This window comes from Protopterus annectens, chromosome 10.part0 (assembly GCF_019279795.1).
Source record: "Protopterus annectens isolate FY-2018-M chromosome 10.part0, PAN1.0, whole genome shotgun sequence".
In the NCBI taxonomy this organism is placed as follows: Eukaryota; Metazoa; Chordata; order Ceratodontiformes; family Protopteridae; genus Protopterus; species Protopterus annectens.
Window position 1 is genome coordinate 1,166,216,530 of NC_056744.1, and position 24,000 is coordinate 1,166,240,529.

The following is a 24,000-nucleotide window of genomic DNA, read 5'->3' on the forward strand; positions in this document are numbered from 1 at the left end:
ACAATGGATGAGAAAAACAAACAATGAAAGTTTGAGAATATGAGTAAGGTAGGCCAGAGGCATGCATGCAAAATATTTATGAAAAGGTGTTCTGAGCAAGATCTCTGAATTAAGTTAAAGTAGGCAAATAAATGATGATTTAGGTGTGGAGTTAGTAGTGTGCGAGTTTTAGGTGGGAGCATGTGAAGGACATTCCCATTTGGAGGAGAGATGGGAGAGAAGCATGGATTTGAAATTGTTGTGGTTAGGTATATTACATAGTGGTGTGGGGAGATTGTTCCATAGTTTGGCTATAGTGTGGGATAGTAGTAGTTTACCAGTTGGGTGGATGGGTTTGTGTACATGCAGGAGGTTTTGGCCTGTGGATCTCAGGGTATGGGTAGGTGTGTAGGGTGTTAGAGATTTAGCAAGAGAGGGGCATTCTGCTGGTTTAAAGATGAGTTTGTGGGCTGTTATAAGTTGTAGGTACTTTAGGTGGTTGTGGAGTTCTAGCCAGTTTAGGGTGCGTAGGGAGTGACAGTGATGGGAAGAGTTCTTAGAATTGGTTGCAAATTTGCAGATTTTGTTGTAACAGGCCATAAGTTTAGCACAGAGTCCGAGTTGTAGGTTGGAGAATAGGGGAGCACCGTACAAGAGAGAGGGGAGAAGGAAGGTAGATGCAAGGGTATGACGGAAAGATGGAGTAAGGTAGTAGTTGTGTCTGTAGAGGAGGCCGATTTTCTGGTGGGTTTTTTTGATTGCTGAGAGGATGTGGGAGTCGAATTTTAGGTTTTCATCGATGGTAATGCCAAGTAGTTTGGTACTAGGAATGATTTCAAGAGGGGTGTTATTGTGGCTTTTGATGGAAAATTGGACTTTGTGGAACTGGGAAGTTTTAGTGGGAGTAAATATCATTAGCTTTGTTTTGTTGGCATTTAAGGCCAAGTGATGCAATTGCATCCATGATTCAATTTTGGAGAAGGCTGTTTGGGTATTAAGTAGAAGTTTGGAGGGGCAGGAGGCTGAGCAGATGATAGTGGAGTCATCTGCGTATTGGATGACTGAGGCTTTAGGGATGGAGAGGTGAAAGTTGTTAATGAATAAGTTGAAGAGCAGAGGGCCAAGTACTGATCCTTGGGGAACTCCTGTGGGTGTAGGTAAGAAAGGGGAGGTTGATTCTTTCCATTGTACAGCTTGCTGGCACGTGGAAAGGTAGCTGGAGAACCAGTCTAGGGTTGAGGGAGATAGATGCAAGTGTAAGAGCTGGGACAGGAGGAGGGAATGGGAAATAGTGTCGAATGCCTTTGAGAGGTCAAGAAAAAGAGAAGATACGTATTTGCCACTCTCACGTGCTAGGTTGACTGTTTCGAGGAAGGAAATGAGGGCTGTCATGGTGCTGTGGCCTGGGCGGAAGCCATGCTGGGTGGGAGAGAGGAGTTTGTGCTGGATTAGGTAGGGCATGAGCTGGGAGTGGATGGCTTTCTCTAGAATTTTAGAGAGAGGAGAGAGTATAGCTATGGGTCTGAAGTTGGTAGTGTCTGTGTTCTTACCACCTTTGTGGAGAGGAATTATGTATGCATAATGCCAGATGGTTGGTACATAGGATTCCTGAATGGATCTATTAATGAGGATGGATATGGGATAGGCTATAGATTCGGCTGATATTTGAAGAAAATTTGCTGGAAGGTTGTCAGGGCATTGCATGGTTTTAGCTTTTGCAGTAGTCTTTTTATAGTATAGGTGGAGACAAGTTTAAGTGAGAATAGCGGTGGAGGAGGGGGGTGAGAGAGAGGGTTTGGGGTGCAGGGTGAGGGGTTAGTAATGATGGATGGATTGGGGAAAGTGGAGGATAATTTAGCTATACAATCAATGAAAAATGTGTTAAAGTTAGTGGCTGTTTCAAGACTTGAGAGGTTGGGATTGGGGCAGGGGTTGGAAGTATTACCAGGGTTGAGTATTGAAGATATGGATGTCCAGAATTTCTTTGGATTGTTTGAGTGTTTGTATTGCAGACTGCTGTAGTAGTTTTTGCAATCTTTTGTTAATGATTTTTTGGCCAGGTTACAAAGATGTTTATATTCTTGGAGGGTGGTGGGGTTTTTCTGTTTTTGGTACAGTTTCCACTCTTTGTTTCTCTGAGTGATTATCAGTTTAGTTTCTTGGGATAGCCAGGGGCAGGAATTTGTTTTGATACATTTGGTTTGTAAAGGGGCTACTTTATCAAGTAAGGTAAGGAAGGCTTGGTTAAAATATGTGACGGCATTATCTAGTGGAAGGATTTTCAGTGGGGACCAATTAGTAACCTTGAGGCATTCAGAGAAGATTTTGGGGGTTGAAGGAAGATAGGTTACGGGATTGTTTGAAAATGTGTTGTTTTTCTATGTGTGATGATAGGCGGTCAGAGAAGGCTGGTAAGTGATCACCTAGGGGGTCTGGTATTACACCAGCTTTCAAGATACGGTTGTGATGTGTTGTTAATATTCAATCTAAGATGGTACCGGAGGAACCATCTTTGTTTGGCCTAGTAGGGAGGTCTATTAGTTGGGTGAAATTGTAGAGGTTGATAGAGTGAGATGGGGTATCTATGAGGAAGGAGGTCCAGTTAATATTTACATCACCAAGAATGTAGGTTTCATATTTGATGTTTGAGTTAAACCAAGAGAGGATGTCTTCCAGAGTTTTGGTATTGTCTCCGCTAGGAACTAAAATTTCTATTTAAGGAGTAAACTAAAACATTTCAGAGCTTTACCAGAAAGGCTCATCCAGACTCTGCTACACTTTGCTGTGAAGGAAAGGTTAGTTTGCTTTTATTTTTTGTATTACTGTATTGCCTTTCTATATTTTGAATACTGTAGTTTGTTTTCTTTACCTTGTGTTTTGCTTGCATTCTGTTTTAACAGCATATTAAAACTTCAAAAGAGACCACAGCTCTCTCTGTTCTGAGTCAGGCAGAATTTTTTCCCGCCCTCCCACCCATTTAAGTTGTCTTGTTAAATACCACTGTCTTTCTAGTTGCCCGCCTCTTATGTTAATCTGACCATATATCTCATTTCTCTCTACTTTCACTGGCTTATGTGAGCAATCACAAAATCATCATTTTGAAATCCCACCCTTCAATTATTTAAATTTATTGGCCATCCTACAGTATTTCATAGTACCAAAATACAAAAGTGACCACCCCTTTCAATCCATCTTGCTGTTTTAAAAATAGTAACTCTCCACTAAACCTTAACTTTTAAACAGGTAAAACTCAAGTTACCTACTTTCACATCTAACTTCTCTAGTGCACACTGCAGAGTGCATTCTTTTCAATCTTACCTTTAAGCATCCCTGTGACTAGCACTTTCTCTAATACCTGCTGGAAAGCACTAGGAAGCCTTAAACTCATACAAACACTGAACTCTCCTTGTTAACAAGGAGAAATTAATAGTAGGCACTAACAGGCTATAATTGTAAAGTACCTTGCTAAGGAAATAGCTCCTATACTTTACAAAGAAAAAAAAAGCCCCAAACCAGGCATGTCCAAGGGTCAGCTTCCGGTGATTTCTCCTGTCCACCTGGTGAATCTGGGCATACTGGGGCAATCCAGCAATTGCCTCATGTACACAGACAACCCTCTCCTCCTACCACCCAACACTACAACCTGTGAGAGATGCATTTACATAGCCAAAATGGAAGCAAAGCTCTCTCCACCCAAGATTGTGCTAAACAGTCAAGAGGAGAAGGTTAACACCCACACTACACCTCAAGCAACACATAGCCCTTCTAAACCCGCACCACCAACACCCACATATAGCAACACTAAATCCACATATGCAGAGGCCCTTAACTGTAACCTGCCCAAGCAACAAAGACCTCTGAAGCTGAAATGCAAACAAACACCAATCACAACCAATGTGTCACATAGTTCACAACACCAGTGTGCCACCCAGCAACAACCCCTAAGGCAAGACAATGTACCTAACACTTTAGTCATAGGTGACTCTATAGTCCGCACACTGATGTCCCTCTCACCAGGTTGAATAAGGAGAAAATTACAGTCAGCTGCCTGTCGGGTGCCAGGATCCACCACATAACGCATGCACTCAAGTCACTCCACAACAAGTACAAATATGACTCTGTCATTGTCCATGTTGGAGTGAATGACTTGAGACGTACCTCCCTGGACTACATGAAAAGAGGCATGGAAGAGCTCTCGGATCATGTGGCCCAGGCAGGTATGACCCTAGCCCTGAGTAGCATCCTGCCTTCACCCAGAATGATACCACAATATAAGGATAAAATGATTGACTTCAACAATTGGCTAAGCATATGGTGTCATTCAAAGGGGATCCAGTATCTGTCTGCCTGGGATGACATGATTGACAGACCACGATGCTTTGCCAGAGATGGTCTGCACCTGTCGCCCCTGGGATTCAGGTTACTGGCTAAGGCTCTTGCCACCCCTATAGTGCCTTTTTTAGGCAAACTTCAAAGGACAAAACCACCACCGTAACAGGTACAAGCATGCAAAATCTGAAGGTAATGCTACTCAATGCTAGAAGTCTAAACCTCAAAATGCACTCTCTTGAGGCCCTCCTAAAAATGGAGAACATTGATATCTGTGCAGTAACTGAGACCTGGTCCAAGGCTCCAGAGAGCACCCCTGCAATACCAGGCTACAACTCTTACCACACTTTTCAGCCACCAAACCAGGACCGAAACACTAAAGGTGGAGGAGTGTCAATATTCACCAAGGATATTCACACCACCAGGCTAGTTGGCCAACACAATGTGTCTGAAATTCTCCAAGTGCAACTAACACTAGGTAAGACTGCAATCCAAATTGTAGCTTGCTACAGATCCCCCACCATACCCCAAGATTCTCACTACACCTTTCTAAACATACTGGAAAATATTAAGATAGAACCAAACACCCTAATACTGGGTGATTTTAACTACCCTGCCATTAACTGGGAAAACTACTCATGTCCCAACACCTTTGCAACGGTTCTTGGAATTCATAAATTCCAATGCCCTGGATCAACTAATCCATAGTCCCACCAGGGGCTCCAATATCCTAGACCTGGTCATTACCAACATGGGAAATCAATGCTCCATACCTATGGTCACCCCCTAGTTAGTCAGGTCTGACCATAAGCTAATCACCCTTAACATCCACATCCCACCCCCCAGTAAAGAAACCACCATAAAAAACTTCTCCAAAGCAAACTTCATGCTACTCAAGTCAGAAGTGACAAACTTCATGACACCCATGTGGACGGGAACTGAAAGTTCAACTGCTGAATCCTACACTAAGGCACCGTACGAGCACATCCACTCATGCATGAATCGTGCCATCCCAAATAGAACCAAAATGCTCTCATCCAAAAAAAGGAAGACAATCTGGTGGTCCCCTGCCATAAACAAACTTTACAACAAAAGGAAGAAACTGTTGCAGAAAAGAGGAAAATCCCAGGATGCAAAAAACTCCTTTACTAGCCTCAGTAAGAAACTGAGATGCCTCATAAAATCCTCCAAAGCTAATTATGAAAATAAAATTGCCAAAGATTCCAAAGACAACCACAAAGCATTCTTATAACTATGTCAAGAATCTAAATGGCAATGCTCAGATCTGCTCTGACTAAAACAGAATGACATTAAATATACTGATCCGAAGGATATTGCCAATATCCTAGCAGATCGATTCAGTGCCAACTGCACCCCCCTCTCACCCCCTAAATGGCCCATCTCAATACCAGAAGATTGCCAAATTCCAGTAATAATGGCCACGCAGGTACAAAACGCACTCTCTAAAGCCAAGAATACAGCATCCATGGGACCAGATGACATCCTGGGCTGTGTACTACATGAACTACAATATGAACTGGCACCTCACCTAAGTGTCATGTTTAATCATAGCCCCACCTCAGGTTTCGTGCCCACTGAGTGGTGCAGGGCTACAGTTATCCCAATCCACAAGGAGGGATCCACCATGGATCCCGGAAACTACCATCCCATCAGACTGACAAGCCTTATCTGCAAGGCCATGGAGCGTATTATCATGGAACTTATAAACAAAGACATTGGCAACCTTCAAACACTGGACCCCACCCAGTTTGGGTTTGTGAAGGGCCGATCTTGTCTCCTGAACCTGATTGACTTCTTTGAATCAGTCTCCAGAGCCATGGACAAGGGTAAGGTGGTCCACACAGCCTATCTAGACCTTGCCAAGGCCTTTGACACCATCCCCTACTCTGGAATCATAGATAAACTTACTAAGTTGGGCATTAATCCCTATGTCACCCAATGGGTTGCTAAATGGCTTACTGATAGAACCCACACTGTAAAAGTAGCTGACTCCAAATGCAGCTCCAGACAAGTGACAAGTGGAGTACCTCAGGGTTCAGTCCTGGGGCCACTCTTGTTTGGCATCTACTTCTCTGAAGTACAGGTCAACACTAAGGGACTCTGGCTAACAAAGTTTGCAGATGACTGCAAACTGGGAGCCATTATTGAATCCCCAAATGATGTGGATACTCTACAAAAGGGCCTTACAGAAACAGATGCTTGGTGCCAGAGCCATGGGCACAAGCTCAATGCCAAGAAATGTATTGTTATCCCCTTTGGGAAAAAACATGTATCCATGAATTACCATATAGGTGGCAGTACACTAAACACAGAAAGTGTGATAAGAGACTTAGGGACACAGGTGGACAGTGGTCTCACCTTCGATAACCACATCACCACAACAGTGCTTAACATACAAGGCCATGTCAAACCCAGAGCTGTTGGACATGCTACACTTAAAGAAATCCCAATCCCTCAGAGCTACACGCTCCAGGGATCTAAACCTTGTCATCACAATAAACAAAACATGCTGGAGGGATAGGTTCCTGACCCAGAGACTCCCCAGACTCTGGAACAGATTGCCCATACATGTCAAGCAGAGTGCCTCTTTGGACCTCTTCAAGAGGAACCTTGACGATTGGATGGGAGAAAGGAAATTCACCCCAGGGATCACATCAGTCACCCTGCTAGACAGGGGTCCAGGAAAGTAAATAATGTGGGAAGAAATAGCCAGGGAATTGTTATGGCTAGGCTTGTATAGGCCCTAGGGCTGATAGCCTAGTACCAACCTATGAACCTATGAACCTGTGAACAACAGATGGAGCAGATGCAGTAATTCCGGTGTTTTAACTTCGTGTTTAAAAGTCTTGCTTTTAAGATGTTCCTGTAATGTGTGACATCATTTAAACTCAGAAAATGAGAGGCATGCAGTTGGAATTTAAAATCATTCAGGTCCAGAAAGTACCTTCCTCTGATTCTTTTTTACCACTAACATTATGGCTGTCCGGTCATACACAGTAGACCCATATACACACATACATATATATATAAAATATAATGCAAATATATATATATATATATATATATATATATATATATATATATATATATATATATATATATACATATATAAATGTGTGTGCATATACACATGTACAAAAATGTGTGTATGTGTCTAGGCTTGAATTGCTGAAAGCTCGAAATTCATAAGCTCGAGCCCAGAATCTCGAGTTTTCAGCAACTCGAAATTCTAAAGCAAACCAAAAAGACATTGCACAAATGTCTTTACAATGTTTTTGCAGGGGGGAAAGCCCGCCTATGCCCCCCACACCCCCTTACTTAAATATACCAACTCTGAAATTGCACTACAATGGGGATGAGGGAATTCTCCTGTTCTGATCTGTATGCAGAAGCGCACAACTGGAGAATTTCTGTTCCTCACCTATAGTGCGGTCACGGAGCTGATGTATTTAAGCAGGGAGAGTGCAGGGGGACTCGGGCCCCCTGCATACATGTAAGTAAACTTGTTTTTTGTTTCTTTATCTTTCCTTCACATTTTCAAGTTACTGACAACTCGAGATTCTGGGCTCGAGCTTATGAATTTCGAGCTTTCAGTAACTTGACCTTGTGAAGGGGAACTATGTATATATATATATATATATATATATATATATATATATATATATATATATATATAGATAGATAGATACACACACATCACACATACACACACACACACACACACACATGCATTCACATACACATATGCACATTTTTATATACACATATTTAATAAAAATCCTCCTTAAAATGAATACAAGTTGTAACAGCAAGTTTCAAAATTCACTTTTGTTTGAATCATAGTTTGTATTTCAAAGCGTTAGGATAGGAACCCCTTCCTTACTTGACAAGGACTATAAAGAATTTTATGCAGTTGCTGCTTAAGAAATGCAACTCACTTTGTATGTTAATTCATTTTATATAGGTATTTTTGTTAATTTTGTTTTCCATTATTTGTTCATGTTGGAATGCACCAAGTGGTCTTTTTTACTGCTACAGTATGCTTCTAAAAATCTTTGTGATGTTGACTGCAATCTGGATTTAATGAAGTAACTATCTTAATTTATTATCTTTACCTGCAGAGTTCAAGAATGTCTGCAGCATTATATGTGACGTGTGGAATAAGGTAAATTTTCCAACCTCTCATCCTTGAATGTAATTGCTAAGATGCAAATAATGGAGCTGAATGAGAAGTTTAAGAAATACTTTCAGACTAAGTTTTTATAGAACAGTTTTGTGACTGTATTAATGATTTTGCCTACTAATTCTTACAATGCCTGAGTTCACTGAATGTCTTTATGAAGAGTCGTTCTTGTACTGTCGTAGTGAGTATTATACTGTATTGTTTTATTATAAGCAGTCTGGGTTGGATATAGGCATCACTGAATGTCTTTATGAAGTTTCTTTCTTGTACTGTCCTAGTGAGTATTATACTGTATTGTATTATTGTGAGCAGTCTGGGCTGGATATAGCCATCACTGAATGTCTTTATGAAGTTTTGTTCTTGTACTGTCCTAGTAAGTATTATACTGTATTGTATTATTGTAAGCAGTCTGGGTTGGATATAGCCATCACTGAATGTCTTTACGAAGAGTCGTTCTTGTACTGTCCTAGTGAATATTATACTGTATTGTATTATTGTAAGCAGTCTGGGTTGGATATAGCCATCACTGAATGTCTTTATGAAGTTTCTTTCTTGTACTGTCCTAGTGAGTATTATACTGTATTGTATTATTGTAAGCAGTCTGGGTTGGATATAGCCATCACTGAATGTCTGTATGAAGTTTCTGTCTTGTACTGTCCTAGTGAGTATTATACTGTATTGTATTATTGTAAGCAGTCTGGGCTGGATATAGCCATCACTGAATGTCTTTATGAAGTTTCTTTCTTGTACTGTCCTAGTGAGTATTATACTGTAGTGTATTATTGTAAACAGTCTGGGTTGGATTTAGCCATCAGACGACCACAGTATGCAGGATTAGCTAAAGCCAATGCATTCAAATCGCAAAGCTGTTTTTCCCTTTCCCCAACTGCTGCACACTGTATGCTTTTATCTTATGATAATCATTATGAGGTTTAGCAATATTTTTTCTTTGCCTGTCTGCTTACATTAAAACTCTGGTCATCTTTTTATTGTATATTATGCTGTTCACATACGTTATCCTGTATCTCCCAACTAATGTGGGGGGCATGAGATCTGTGTGAGAAGTCCAGAGTCTGTCCATCATTCTGTGGATGGAGAGATGTTTTGTATTCTGTGATGCACAAAACATTCCACCTCTTCAAAGCCACACAAACACCAGGCTTAGATATGCACATGTATAGCCACATGCTTTGTCCTTGCAATACACTACAACTTATTTTTTTTTTTCATCAGGAGCATCACATGACACTTCTTTTAGTGGGTACTCCTGCAGTAGGCAAGTCCCTGCCCCTCCCAACATAAAAAGTAAAGTATGGGTGATGGCTACTCAGTTCTTCAGGTTGATCCTGTGGCATCCAGGCGACTAACTGAACTTGGTTTATAGCATGATGGTGTAGGCAGATGCCTTGCATTCTGTGCCAGTAGTTAGCAAGAAGGACATTGCGAATAGTTACAAACATGGTATTAATGGGTCTAGGGAATAAGGAAATAGATCTTCTGTGATAAGAAAGTCATGTACTGGAAGAAGCATCTAATTACATGCACATGAAACAAATACAACTTCATTCTAAGACTGACAGTGGGTTTGTTACAATCAGAAGTGCCATGCTTTAACCAAGATAACATTAAAGTAAAAAATTATTAATTTTAATAAGGCACGGACTTCTTGTCATGCCTGTATTTACCTAAGTGTGAAGGTATGGAAGTTATACGGACTTTTATAAACATATTGAGCTGCTGAACTGAATTTAACAAACTAGAACAAATGTATTACTTGCTTTCATTTTTTTACTTGGCCTGGGTAGAATAACATTTGCTGAGGCCAACCACCTCACTATGTGCATCTTACCCTCAGTTTTATTAGACAGTCTATACAAATAGGCCCCCCCCCTTCTGCTTATGGAATATAGCATAACAAGGGTTCTGGGCAGCTGGTGGCTTTCTACAAGTGCAGTTCCCTAAGGTACAAGATTAATGTTGTTTCCTGTAATTCTGACCCTATATGTGTCATTTTTACACTGACCTATACTGTGTAGTGATCTACAGTTTTACTTTTTACTTAGGCAATGTCTCACACACACACACACACACACACACACACACACACACACACACACACACACACACACACACACACACATGATTCCACTAACACATTAAAATAAATCTCTGCATACTTCACTGATGGCCAACTAGGAGACACCTTTGCAAATCACACTGAGTTAAATAGATCTTAACTGTGAAAGGGGTATGATGTTTCTTTAATGTTGCTGGGAAACTTGGGAGGGAAGCATGTGTGTGTGTGTGTGTGTGTGTGTGTGTGTGTGTGTGTGTGTGTGTGTGTGTGTGTGTGTGTGTGTGTGTGTGTGTGTGTCCCTCCCCCCCCCTCTCTCTATATATATATATACGGTTCTACCTGACATAATCGAAACCACACAACACCGACAACCACATCACCGACACCACATATTCGACAGTCCATAAACACGAAACCACACATAACCGACAACGAAATAACCGACGGTACACAAACACGAAACCCCATACAAAACAAAACACATCCCCATTCCACAAACCACACACACAACACAAGCACACCAAAATCCTTACAAGCCCACACTAAACCTTACCCTAACCCTAAGGTCCGTCACTATCGACACTTACCTACCCGCTCCCTAACCCTAACTCACTTAACCCGCCCCTATCGCCCCTAACCCTAACTCACTTAACCCACCCCTATCGCCCCTAACCCTAACTCACTTAACCCACCCCTATCCCGCACACTTGCAAGACCTAACGTCCGTCACTACCGCATACTCACACAGCCTTCCCATGTCGGCATCCTCGGCGTTGGTGTTGTCATCCGTCAATGCGGTCTTCTGCATTGTCGATGTTCTGCAACCCGCGATTCAAGGCCGGTCTTCTTCGCTTTCGATCTTCTGGAGCTCCGGATTCCGATGTCGGTCTTCTCAGCTGTCGACGAAGTCAGGTAGAACCATATATACACATACAAATACGTGTGTGTGTGTGTGTGCACGCAAAATGTGTTGCTTATGTGCATTTCTTGAATGTCATGCACAGTTAGTAACATAAAAGAATGTAATCCACAAAATGAAGCAGCTTTTCAGGCAAAACAATAAAGCCCTGAGCAGGGCAAGCTTAGGAAATTGTGCAAAAACCACAGACGGCTAGTACACTTCAATATACTTTATTCCACAGAAACTCAGCACATTAACTCTCCACCATACGTTTTCGTTTTGAAAATCACTTCCTCAGATGTGGGCTGTTCAAACTACTAACACTTTTATACCATTCACTTAATTACATTGATTAGATTAATGAATTAATTAAAAAGTTAATTTTATTTAAAATCATAAACTTTTTTTGTTGTATCTCTCTGTGTTACCACAATTAAAACACATTTAATATTACAATATTAGTTAATAAATATGTATGGTTAAAAATATGTTTCAAATAATTCCTTAAAACACTTGACTACAAAGAATAAATTATGAAGTTAAAATTCCATTAGAAACATATTAGTAGAACTCAATAATTAAAATTACCAGCTTGAATGTTTACTTTAAATGAATTTGATACTCTATCTAGTGGATAAATCATGAAATTACAAATATTAAAAAAACTGAATTGTGAGCCAAAAGGCCAATTGTGTAACATCACTAAGTTAAAAAAATGTTAAGAACAGGGAAAAATATGGAAAAATAGGTAACCTCATTTATCAACAGTGTTGAAACACTTTTGTTAATAACATATTACAGAACCAACTTTTTAATAAAAGTACAAATACAAAAAATACTTAAACACTAACTGTAACTATTGGAAAACATGGGTAAAAACATGATAAAACTGAACATAAAATGCAAATGCATATCACAGTTTTGCCACTCTCAGTTTTAATAATGGGGCTATTGAGATGTGTTCATTGAGACCCGGTGGCTTATTGTCCTCCAAAGTGATCTGCCACCATAATTCTCTGTACTCCAAACATTCCTCCCATAAAGCCCCTCTACCACTTTTTTCCACCCTTTCTATCACAAAGAATATATAGTGTGCATTTTCACAGCTTTATTCATGTTTATACAATGCATTAGTCTGTTTGTTTGTTTATAGGTCATACATATGTTCGTACACCCTTCTCCTGAGCTTGCGCTCTATCTTCCCTATATAGAATGCCTCACAGGTTTGACATTTTGCTAAGTATACAAGCCCAAAGGAGTCACAGTTATTAAAATCCTTGCCTTCCAGGGTGATTCCCCTACTTTCCAAATACACACTTTCTGCATTGCTATTATATGCACACTATTGACAATGTCCACATTTGAAGGTTCTCTTCCTTTTTCTCGGTCTTTCAACTTCTTGATTTGTGCTATTTTCCAGTCCATGTTTTAAGTTACTTGATGCCATGCTACAACTTGAGGAGGAGTGTGTGTTTCCCATGCAGTACAGAAAAAATTAACACAGTGTGGGCATTCTATGAAATGACCTGTTTCCCTTGAGGTACTGGAAGCCACTGACTGCATCCACATAACAACAGGGCTACATCTGGGAAACAGGGGCAACTGTATATCACCTGTGAAGGATGTCACTCTATCAACTGCCAAGCTGAAATGCAAAGAGTATAGTATACAATGTGTCAGTATGTCACCCAGGCTCTGACCATGATTCTAGCACATGTCTATCTTATATCAATGATTTAAGCAGGATGATTTCACACAGAGGCATCTTATTAGCAAAGCCAATGTCCTAGAGCCATGGTAATGACAGTCATAAGAAATGCACAGACCATGGGGGAGAATGCACAGAACACTGTCCTGTCACAGACTACAAACCATTGTTGAATGTGTGTTCAGACTGATGAATGTCCATTTCCTTTGTCTAGAGGTCTCCAGTGGCACCCTGCAGTATAATCCACAAATATTACACAAAATATTTGCTGTGTATATAATACTATATAACATGTTGGTATGTAAACAAATGCAGCAGGGTGTTGATATTTCTGAAGAGGAAGTCCCAGAGTCAGCAACAGAGAAGGTACCTGTTCAGGAGCCTGTGCAAACGTTGTCTGCAGTGAATAACCATTGTCTGCACTGTGGCACTGGGTAAAAGTCAGCATCTAGTTCACATCTATGGGACAGATTAGACGTAACACACAGTCACAATGATGTATCCAGTACTACAACCAGCCCACAGGCTAATTTGATAACAAACACTGAGGGCAGTCTACAGTTCTCATCATATTCACAAGTGGGGAGGGGGTATAGTGACTGATGTCAGCGAAGTGCATTTTGTGTGTGTGTGGGAGGACTATAGGTGCAGATGAGTGTATGGGCCTTAATATGTTGCAGTGAGTGAAGAAAACTGGTGAGGGAATTGATGGTGGCTCCTGTGTGATATACCTGGGCAAAGACTGGTGGTGCTAATGGGCATGTATGACAGAACGTGGACAGAGCGCAGAAGATCAGCAAGAAAAGAACACTGTCAGGGTAAGGTATCACCTCCCAAAAAAAGCACAAATCCAAAATCAGAAGAGGATGATACTCCACAACAAACGAAGCAAAACCAGATGAAAGAAAAGACAAGTCCTTTATTGAATAAGCGCTTTCACGTTGCTTGGAACGCTTCATCAGACTTCAACAAACCATAAAATTTAAATCAACTTATATATAAGTAAAACACCAATGAAAAACACATTAGCAAGTCACATGTGAGTTACAAAAATACATCATTTCCTTTCCATAAAAATTATATAAATATATCATAAAGATCTCATATTAATAAATGAATAGTAGAGATAAAATGTTAAAACATACTAAAACACATATTGCATAGTGAGACTTATGTTTAATGTTTCAAAGGTTTATCTAATAAAATGGTCTCAATAAAATTTATCATTGAGACCATGACCTTTATTCGCAGATAGCTTAATAATCCATTTTGCCTCAGCTTTTCTGTCTTATTGCCAATATTACCAAGTCTTTCAGTCTCTGTTAACTGTCCTATTACTAGAAATCTAAAGGCATGTGTGGTGTCATTTTGTAGTACATGATTGGCTAGGGCATTCCCTTCATTCTCTCTATGTATAGCATACAAATGCTCTCGTATCCTTTCTCTTAGGGTTCTATTAGTCTTTCCTATATAGAAACAATAACATTTTATACAGGATGCTAGATAAATCACATTTCTTGACTTACAATCAGCGTATTCATTAAACTCATATTTAACACCAGTATCTGGATGTATAAAAACATTAGATTTCATTATATATATACACTGATTGCAAGAGCGACATGCAAATGTACCCTTTCTCTCAGAGGAGATCTTATTTTTAGGCACTCTCTCATAACAAAGCATATGTTTTAGAGATTTAGTATTCTTATAGCTAAAGGATGTTTTTTCACCCACTAAGTCTTTTATACCATCATCTAACTGTAAAATGTTCCAATGTCTCTTAATAATGTTAACAATAGAGGTATTATTATTAGTAAAGGGTATCACTAGTCTCCTCTTATCATTATTCCTCACTATAGGTCTCTCATCTATGCTGCCTTGTTTTTTAATAAAAGGACGTCCTAGATGTGTACATTCAAAAGTGTCCAATGAACGCATATCTCTATTGCAATAGCCTCTATGTCTAAAATCACTTTCTATAGTTTTTAATGCATCAGAGAAAACCAAATCATCACTAGTTATATTAGAAAAACGTTTCACTTGATTACTCACAATGTTTCTGTGTATATGAGGGGGGTGCATGCTACTTCTAGGATGTCCTTTTATTAAAAAACAAGGCAGCATAGATGAGAGACCTATAGTGAGGAATAATGATAAGAGGAGACTAGTGATACCCTTTACTAATAATAATACCTCTATTGTTAACATTATTAAGAGACATTGGAACATTTTACAGTTAGATGATGGTATAAAAGACTTAGTGGGTGAAAAAACATCCTTTAGCTATAAGAATACTAAATCTCTAAAACATATGCTTTGTTATGAGAGAGTGCCTAAAAATAAGATCTCCTCTGAGAGAAAGGGTACATTTGCATGTCGCTCTTGCAATCAGTGTATATATATATATAATGAAATCTAATGTTTTTATACATCCAGATACTGGTGTTAAATATGAGTTTAATGAATACGCTGATTGTAAGTCAAGAAATGTGATTTATCTAGCATCCTGTATAAAATGTTATTGTTTCTATATAGGAAAGACTAATAGAACCCTAAGAGAAAGGATACGAGAGCATTTGTATGCTATACATAGAGAGAATGAAGGGAATGCCCTAGCCAAGCATGTACTACAAAATGACACCACACATGCCTTTAGATTTCTAGTAATAGGACAGTTAACAGAGACTGAAAGACTTGGTAATATTGGCAATAAGACAGAAAAAGCTGAGGCAAAATGGATTATTAAGCTATCTGCGAATAAAGGTCATGGTCTCAATGATAAATTTTCATTGAGACCATTTTTATTAGATAAACCTTTGAAACATTAAACATAAGTCTCACTATGCAATATGTGTTTTAGTATGTTTTAACATTTTATCTCTACTATTCATTTATTAATATGAGATCTTTATGATATATTTATATAATTTTTATGGAAAGGAAATGATGTATTTTGTAATTCACATGTGACTTGCTAATCTGTTTTTCATTGGTGTTTTACTTATATATAAGTTGATTTAAATTTTATGGTTTGTTGAAGTCTGATGAAGCTGCCCAAGCAACGTGAAAGTGCTTACTTATTCGAATAAAGGACTTGTCTTTTCATTCATCTGGTTTTGCTTCGCTTTGTTGTGGAGTATCATCCTCTTCTGATTTTGATTTGTGCTTTTTGGGAGGTGATACCTTACCCTGACAGTGTTCTTTTTTGCTGAACTTTGCTACTTTGTTCACTGAAGGGACATGACAGAAGAAACCAGCAATGTGTTACTTGAATCCAGATATTTGGGTCTTACAGAAATCTTCACAGAAGGTATTAATCCACTTTTAAAACTGTCTTATGCTGAATTAGCAAAAGCAGCCTCTACACACAGAGATACTGATTGGCATGTAGATGTTTTACAAACAATGAGAAAGCTCGAGGACAACCTCAGTAAAATTAAGAATGCCCAGTGGCAAAAAAGACATATGGAGGCATGCATTAATTTTAAAGTTGTCCCTAGAGGTCTTCGTTTGTTAAAAATGCCTACTTTTGGGTCTGCCTATCCTGAACTTTTGTCTAAGTGGCAGCAACTCAATTTAGATACGAGCTATGCCTACATGAGACTACTTATTGAACAATATACTTTAATAGAGTTGGAACTTCAGCAAGAAGCTATAGCTTTAGAAGAAAAACTGACTGCAGCCCTTACCAACACACAGAAAGAAGATTTTCTTTCTGATATAGCAACTACAATGCAAGCGCTAGATAATAAGTTATTATTGGCAAAAAAGAAGAAATTAGAAAGAGACTGTATGGATTTCTCGAGGGGGAACGTCTTCTCCTGGCCGAGAGAATCCACCAGGACAACATATGCTGCTACGCATACTAACATTGAAATGCCTTTCTCTTAGCGCAACACTTTATCTGCTCCTACTCCTTCCGTGCCTGCTTCCTCTTCTCAGGTAGAAGCAGCAGTCAGTGAACAACGCTCCAGTGTGAATACAGTGAACTCTGATGTTTTAAATACAACCACCATGTCAGCACCTGTAGTAAGAAGAAAAACTCCTATGTCAGCAAGTGGAACTGTTTCAGCTGAATCTAATGACACTTCTCTTCGTTTTCCACTCCCTTTTCGACAGGAGATGAGATGCAATTAGAGTCCACAAACAACCAGGAAAAGGAAGATATCAGGAGGCCAGTTAGAACTTCAGAAAAAAACTTTCAAAACTGTAACCGGGACTTGATTATTAATCTTTCCAGTCACATGCTTATGGACAATGAAAGAAAGATTTTGAACAAAGGTTTGTCCTTCATTCCCTCTCAGGGGACTGATGTAAGTGATTTAATTGTTGATATAAAATGTTTTGTTAGAAATATTGCACTTGGTTTACAGTTTGGCAACAATGTTTTTAATACTGATGTTATGTCTTTTAAAAAACCTTCTACTTATATGCCTGCTATACATCCTTTATTGGAAAGTTTTGAAAGAGCTTGCAGTGATGATTTGTTGAAGTTTTTTGAATCTGACAATATAAAACTTGATTTTTACAATATCACCAAGGAAGAGAAGTTAGCCCTTCATGATTTAAAGAACAATACTAGTATAGTCATTCGACAAGCTGATAAAGGGGGAGCTACAGTACTTCTAGATACCGGCTACTACCATGATACTATGTTAGAAATGCTCTCAGACACTACTACTTATAAGAGACTGAGCATGTCAGATCTAGATAAGTTAATAAAAACAGTACATGCAGATTTATATGACATGTTGATGTGTGGGATTATTGATGAAGAACTTTACAAATATTTTTTGATAGAAAAACCTGTGATATCAGTAATTAGAGGTTTACCTAAGGTACACAAGACCACACATAATCCTCCGCTTAGACCAATAGTATCTGGCAGAGGCTGGTTAACTGAGACAATATCTATTTTTCTAGAAAAAAACTTGAGACCAGTCGTGGAATCTACTAGATCTATATTACGTGATACGAAACAGTTCTTAGAAACACTAGCACCTTTCAATGAGAACAATATTCTAGAAACTACAGATTATATGGTAACACTAGACGTTGTTTCTCTTTTCACCTGCATACCCAATGATGTAGGGATAGATTTCTTAAGGTTATATTTGTTAAACAAAGGACTTAGCAACAGTCAAGTTATTAAACTCACAATGCTGTTAGAAATGGTTCTTTGTCACAATGTTTTTACCTTTAACAATGAGTACTTCCTTCAAATTAAAGGAGTAGCTATGGGCACATCTTGTGCAAACTCTTATGCTAACCTGGTGTTAGCATACTGGGAGAATACGTATGTTTTAGAACATTTGGCTTACTCCACTTCTATAAGATATTACAAACGTTTTGTTGATGACCTTTTTTTAATTTGGGGAGGCACACTAGAGCTTCTAAAAGAGTTTGTTGCATATATCAATGGAACTACCACATTTCTTAGGTTGACTGAAATATATTCACAAAATACAATTGATTTTTTAGATGTGACACTGAGGAAAAAAGACAATACTCTAGAAACAGAAGTATTTAGGAAGGTATGTAGGAAGAATGCTATTCTTCACAGAAGTAGCATGCACCCCCCTCATATACACAGAAACATTGTGAGTAATCAAGTGAAACGTTTTTCTAATATAACTAGTGGTGATTTGGTTTTATCTGATGCATTAAAAACTATAGAAAGTGATTTTAGACATAGAGGCTATTGCAATAGAGATATGTGTTCATTGGACACTTTTGAACGTACACATCTAGGACGTCCTTTTATTAAAAAACAAGGCAGCATAGATGAGAGACCTATAGTAAGGAATAATGATAAGAGGAGACTAGTGATACCCTTTACTAATAATAATACCTCTATTGTTAACATTATTAAGAGACATTGGAACATTTTACAGTTAGATGATGGTATAAAAGACTTAGTGGGTGAAAAACCATCCTTTAGCTATAAGAATACTAAATCTCTAAAACATATGCTTTGTTATGAGAGAGTGCCTAAAAATAAGATCTCCTCTGAGAGAAAGGGTACATTTGCATGTCGCTCTTGCAATCAATGTATATATATATATAATGAAATCTAATGTTTTTATACATCCAGATACTGGTGTTAAATGTGAGTTTAATGAATACGCTGATTGTAAGTCAAGAAATGTGATTTATCTAGCATCCTGTATAAAATGTTATTGTTTCTATATAGGAAAGACTAATAGAACCCTAAGAGAAAGGATACGAGAGCATTTGTATGCTATACATAGAGAGAATGAAGGGAATGCCCTAGCCAAGTATGTACTACAAAATGACACCACACATGCCTTTAGATTTCTAGTAATAGGACAGTTAACAGAGACTGAAAGACTTGGTAATATTGGCAATAAGACAGAAAAAGCTGAGGCAAAATGGATTATTAAGCTATCTGCGAATAAAGGTCATGGTCTCAATGATAAATTTTCATTGAGACCATTTTTATTAGATAAACCTTTGAAACATTAAACATAAGTCTCACTATGCAATATGTGTTTTAGTATGTTTTAACATTTTATCTCTACTATTCATTTATTAATATGAGATCTTTATGATATATTTATATAATTTTTATGGAAAGGAAATGATGTATTTTTGTAACTCACATGTGACTTGCTAATGTGTTTTTCATTGGTGTTTTACTTATATATAAGTTGATTTAAATTTTATGGTTTGTTGAAGTCTGATGAAGCGTTCCAAGCAACGTGAAAGCGCTTACTTATTCGAATAAAGGACTTGTCTTTTCATTCATCTGGTTTTGCTTCATTTGTTGTGGAGTATCATCCTCTTCTGATTTTGGGAGAGCGCAGAAGATGCTGCACTGTGCTTAGGTCTGTCAATGCTGACTAAGAATATCCCCATTCATGGAGGCACCTTTTCTGTGGATTGCTGCTGGCATGATCCACAGCATGCACAGAGGATAGAGTACTCTATGGAGTGTTCATACAGTATGATGTGTTGTAGGTGATTTCAGTATGAGTGCCTCATCTGCATCACTGTTCATGGCATCCTGCAGTGCCCTCAACACTAGCTGCATGTGTGGAGGTGGTGGTACCATGTTCTCATCCTCCCATGAGCTTCCTCACCAGGACAGGAAGAACAGTAGACACAAGACTAGCAATACTGAAGATATATTGCCACACAGAGACATCTGTAGCATACAGACTTCATATGACAGGTTTCAAAAATGGTGCATTAATAGTCCAGGCCCTCCCTGAGGTCATCATTCATATGCTATGTGGTGGCCATGGATGCACTCAGCTAAGGACATATCCGTAACACATGTTGTTGCCACTGTCCTGTACATTGACCCTCTACTTGCCTTCCTGCACTCAAAGGAATTTTCAGCAACCAGGAAGATTTCTGCTGCAGTTGAAGAGGGAGCAATTTGTGCTGATGAGTCCTCCAACTTTTACCCTTCAGTAGCTTCCTGGGTCTTAGAGATGGGTTGCACAGGAAAATTGTCCAGGGAAGTTGAAGGTTATATGGCCATCACATTACCCATGCCACCATGACCCCCCGACTGTGCCATAGAGGTACTAAAATGCAAAACTAGAAGAAAATTTGGATACTGTGATGTTGTGAAACTCATGACATCATAGAGTTGACAACCCAATGCCACCCTGCCACATCATGTATATATGTGCTATTATTCTATGGTGGTGCCATGACTTGTCATGCTAACTCATGCCAGTCATGTGTCAGCAGCAGCAACATGTATTAATGTGAATGAGTTGCTGTATTCTTCTGGACTTTAACCTGTTAAGAATTTATCATTTCTGAAGGTACTGAGGATAGTTGGGGTCCCAGGTAGTGCTCCAAAGAGTCAAAAATGCAAAAATATTCAGAGATGGTGCTCTCCTTCAGGGAGTTTTATAAATACTGGCATGACACAAGGTACTACAACTCTCAACTTCTTTACTCCAGAATTTTGGACAAAGCCAAACAAAATGACAGATTATAAAGTATCAAAATCAGGAACACTTTTTAAATATTATACTAATTAATTGAAAACGTTAATAGAATAACACGTTTTACATCAGCATACATTTTTTAGGCAATAAGAAGTATGAAACACTAATGCCTGTCATTATTCACTGTGTGTAATCCTGAGTGATTAACTAGCAAATAAAAATTTTCATGAGGGGGATAATGCAAAAATATGAGGCAAAATCAGGGATGTTCTGTGAAATCACTGATCCAGTGTGGCAGTACTAGAGTTGAACAGTTGTTGCCACTCACTGAAGTCAATGTAAAACTTGTATTGCTACAGGGTTATGCTTGTGTGTTGGGGGGTTGCAGCCTAAAAGGAACATGCTGGGTTTAATTTCTTTCACTTTTGATCACAAATATCACTGCCACTTGTGTAATGCTTGTGTGTGTGTGTGTGTGTGTGTGTGTGTGTGGGGGTGGGGGCTGAAGCATAAGTGTAACAAGCCTGGTATAATTTCTTTCACTTTCTACCGCAAATATCATTGGCACTGGCATTATGTGGGGAACATGATTGCAGTGTATTTAAGAGTAACAAATTGGTCATAATTTCTTCCACTTACTATCAAAACCACAGACCATTCACATGATAGGCGGCTATCTTTGGTGATTTGGCAGGAAGAGGATGTGTGTAAAAGCTACTGCTTATTTCCACAGTGGCACACAGAGTAGCACTGCCATTTCACTGTGCTTTGCTTTGGTTTTGTTCTTGGCTGTGGCTTTTTCTATGTGGAGTCTGTAAGCCCTCCCTGTCTATGCGCTCTGTTTCCTCCAGTCCGTCGAAGACATGCAGTAGGTGAACTGGCATTCCTTTAGTTTCCTTGAATGTGTGTGTGTGTTTGAAAAATATCACTGATTTTTATCTGTACACACACAAAATAATGGTGAGCACATACATAACTCTTCTGGGTAGCAGTAAAAAAAAATACAGTTAATAGGTAATTATCTTTCAAAAATAAGGCATAACACACATCATATAACTTTCAGACCTTTAGAGCTTCTAGGGGGTCTGGTCACCACCACACCCAAGACTGTATAAATTAATTTTACAGGGACTTAATGGTGGCCCAAGCTCTCAACCATACCCAGTCTAAAATCTAGCCCTTCTCAGAGGTATGTGCAGAAGGTTGCTGTAGCTTTTGTGAGGGACTAGGGATGTTGTGACTATTACTTCTTTAATTTTCCTTAGAATCAAACTTCAGAGTTGTGTAAAAGACATCTTTATAGCATGTGTTGAGTCTGGGAACAGTGTAGTCATTCTTTCCTTTACTTTTCTCACAGACCTCAGAGGTGTGCAAGGAGGGTTACTACAGCTTGTTTTGGGACAGTGTACTGTCTAGGAGGAACAAGTTAGAGTACATTACTGTGATCATTATTTTTTCACTTTCCTCACAGTTACACATCAGTCACCTATGCAAGTAGCTGTTATTTGGGGTGCAGGGGTGAGGGGTGAGGGGTGAGGAGTGAGGAGGCATGCTGTATATATAAAGCAAAACATGAGAACAAGAAAGAAGAAAATTAATGTTCATGGTGTGGGGAGCCCAGATTAGAGGAAACAGGAGGGGGCACTCAAGGATCTGCATGCATATTTGTGTGTGTGTGTGTGTGTGTGTGTGTGTGTGTGTGTGTGTGTGTGTGTGTGTGTGTGTGTGTGTGTGTGTGTGTGTGTGCATGCGCTTGTGTGTGAAAAACACTACAAAGTCAGGGGAGCCATGCAGCCCTTTGCCTAGGGCACCATGTCATGTAAGGCCATCCATTTGCATAAGGTTGTTGTAATGTATTGTCATTGCAACTAAATGCCAGTCACTATCAAATGTCTCTCTTTTGAAAGGGCCAACATAGTATGGTAGACAGGTTTATCACATTGTAAGAGCAGTGTAGCTACTCCAAACAACTGAACAAATTAATAGCAAAATCACACTGTGAATCAAATCACTGCTGTAACTGAACTAGCATTAAACACTGTCTCCTACCACCAATTGCTCTGTGGTCTGTTTCACACAATAAAACTAGACCCAAAGGTCTGTAGTAATATAGTAATAATAATGGCTCCCACAGCACGACTGAACAACTGCTTTATTAAAAGAAGCAACAGATACTAGGTTGAGTGGTTTCATTCCGAGAAACCGGAACTTTGTCAGAATATACATTGTATACTTACCATTCCTTTAAAAATCCCTCCCTTAAAGGGACAGCATAAAACAACATAATATAGACATGACCAAATCCAACACAGTAAAAAATCTGATGTAAAAAGTTTTTGAGTTCATGAATCTAATTAAAAGCTGAAATCCAATGTACTTAACACATTAAAAGTATGTAAAACGTCCCCTTGCAGAACCAATTCAGGATAAATTTCTAAACATATAAATAGCTAGTATCAGTTTGTTGACCCATGCTACTCAGGGTAAAAACTGTCACCAAAGGCCCTCCTTTATAACTTTTGTGACTGTGTAACACTGAAGAAATGGAAACAGTTTCATTTGCCCCTGGGGGTTGGGTGGCATTAAGCCTGAGTTGCCAAATCAATTATTTATATTCCAGCCTCAATGAACAATTGCCATCCCTAGGCCATGTATTTACGTTTACTAATATGGCAAATTTAAACCTACATGATGCTCTGCAACTCAAGGAGTGTTTGAAAAGTGCATTATTAATATTCGCCATTTTTATATTGTGTAAATGTTCATAGATTCCTCTATTGAGGACTTCCTCAGTCTCCAGTATGTAGAAACCATGACACTGCATGCATAGGGAAATGTACATTACCCCTGTTGTCTTACAGTTGCCTT

At 39.0% G+C, this 24,000-nt stretch overlaps 1 protein-coding gene across 2 annotated transcripts in view; it reads left to right on the forward strand.

Annotated features, from left to right (window-relative positions):
* Window positions 1-24,000, forward strand: part of FAAH (fatty acid amide hydrolase) — an 811,281-nt gene that overhangs the window by 484,137 nt on the left and 303,144 nt on the right. The window contains exon 11 of one of the 2 annotated variants that reach the window (XM_044085911.1): window positions 8,451-8,494. The exons of the other annotated variant lie outside the window; for it this stretch is intronic. Coding sequence (XP_043941846.1) covers window positions 8,451-8,494 — 44 coding nt within the window. The remainder of the gene's footprint in view (window positions 1-8,450; window positions 8,495-24,000) is intronic. 2 annotated transcript variants of the gene reach the window in all.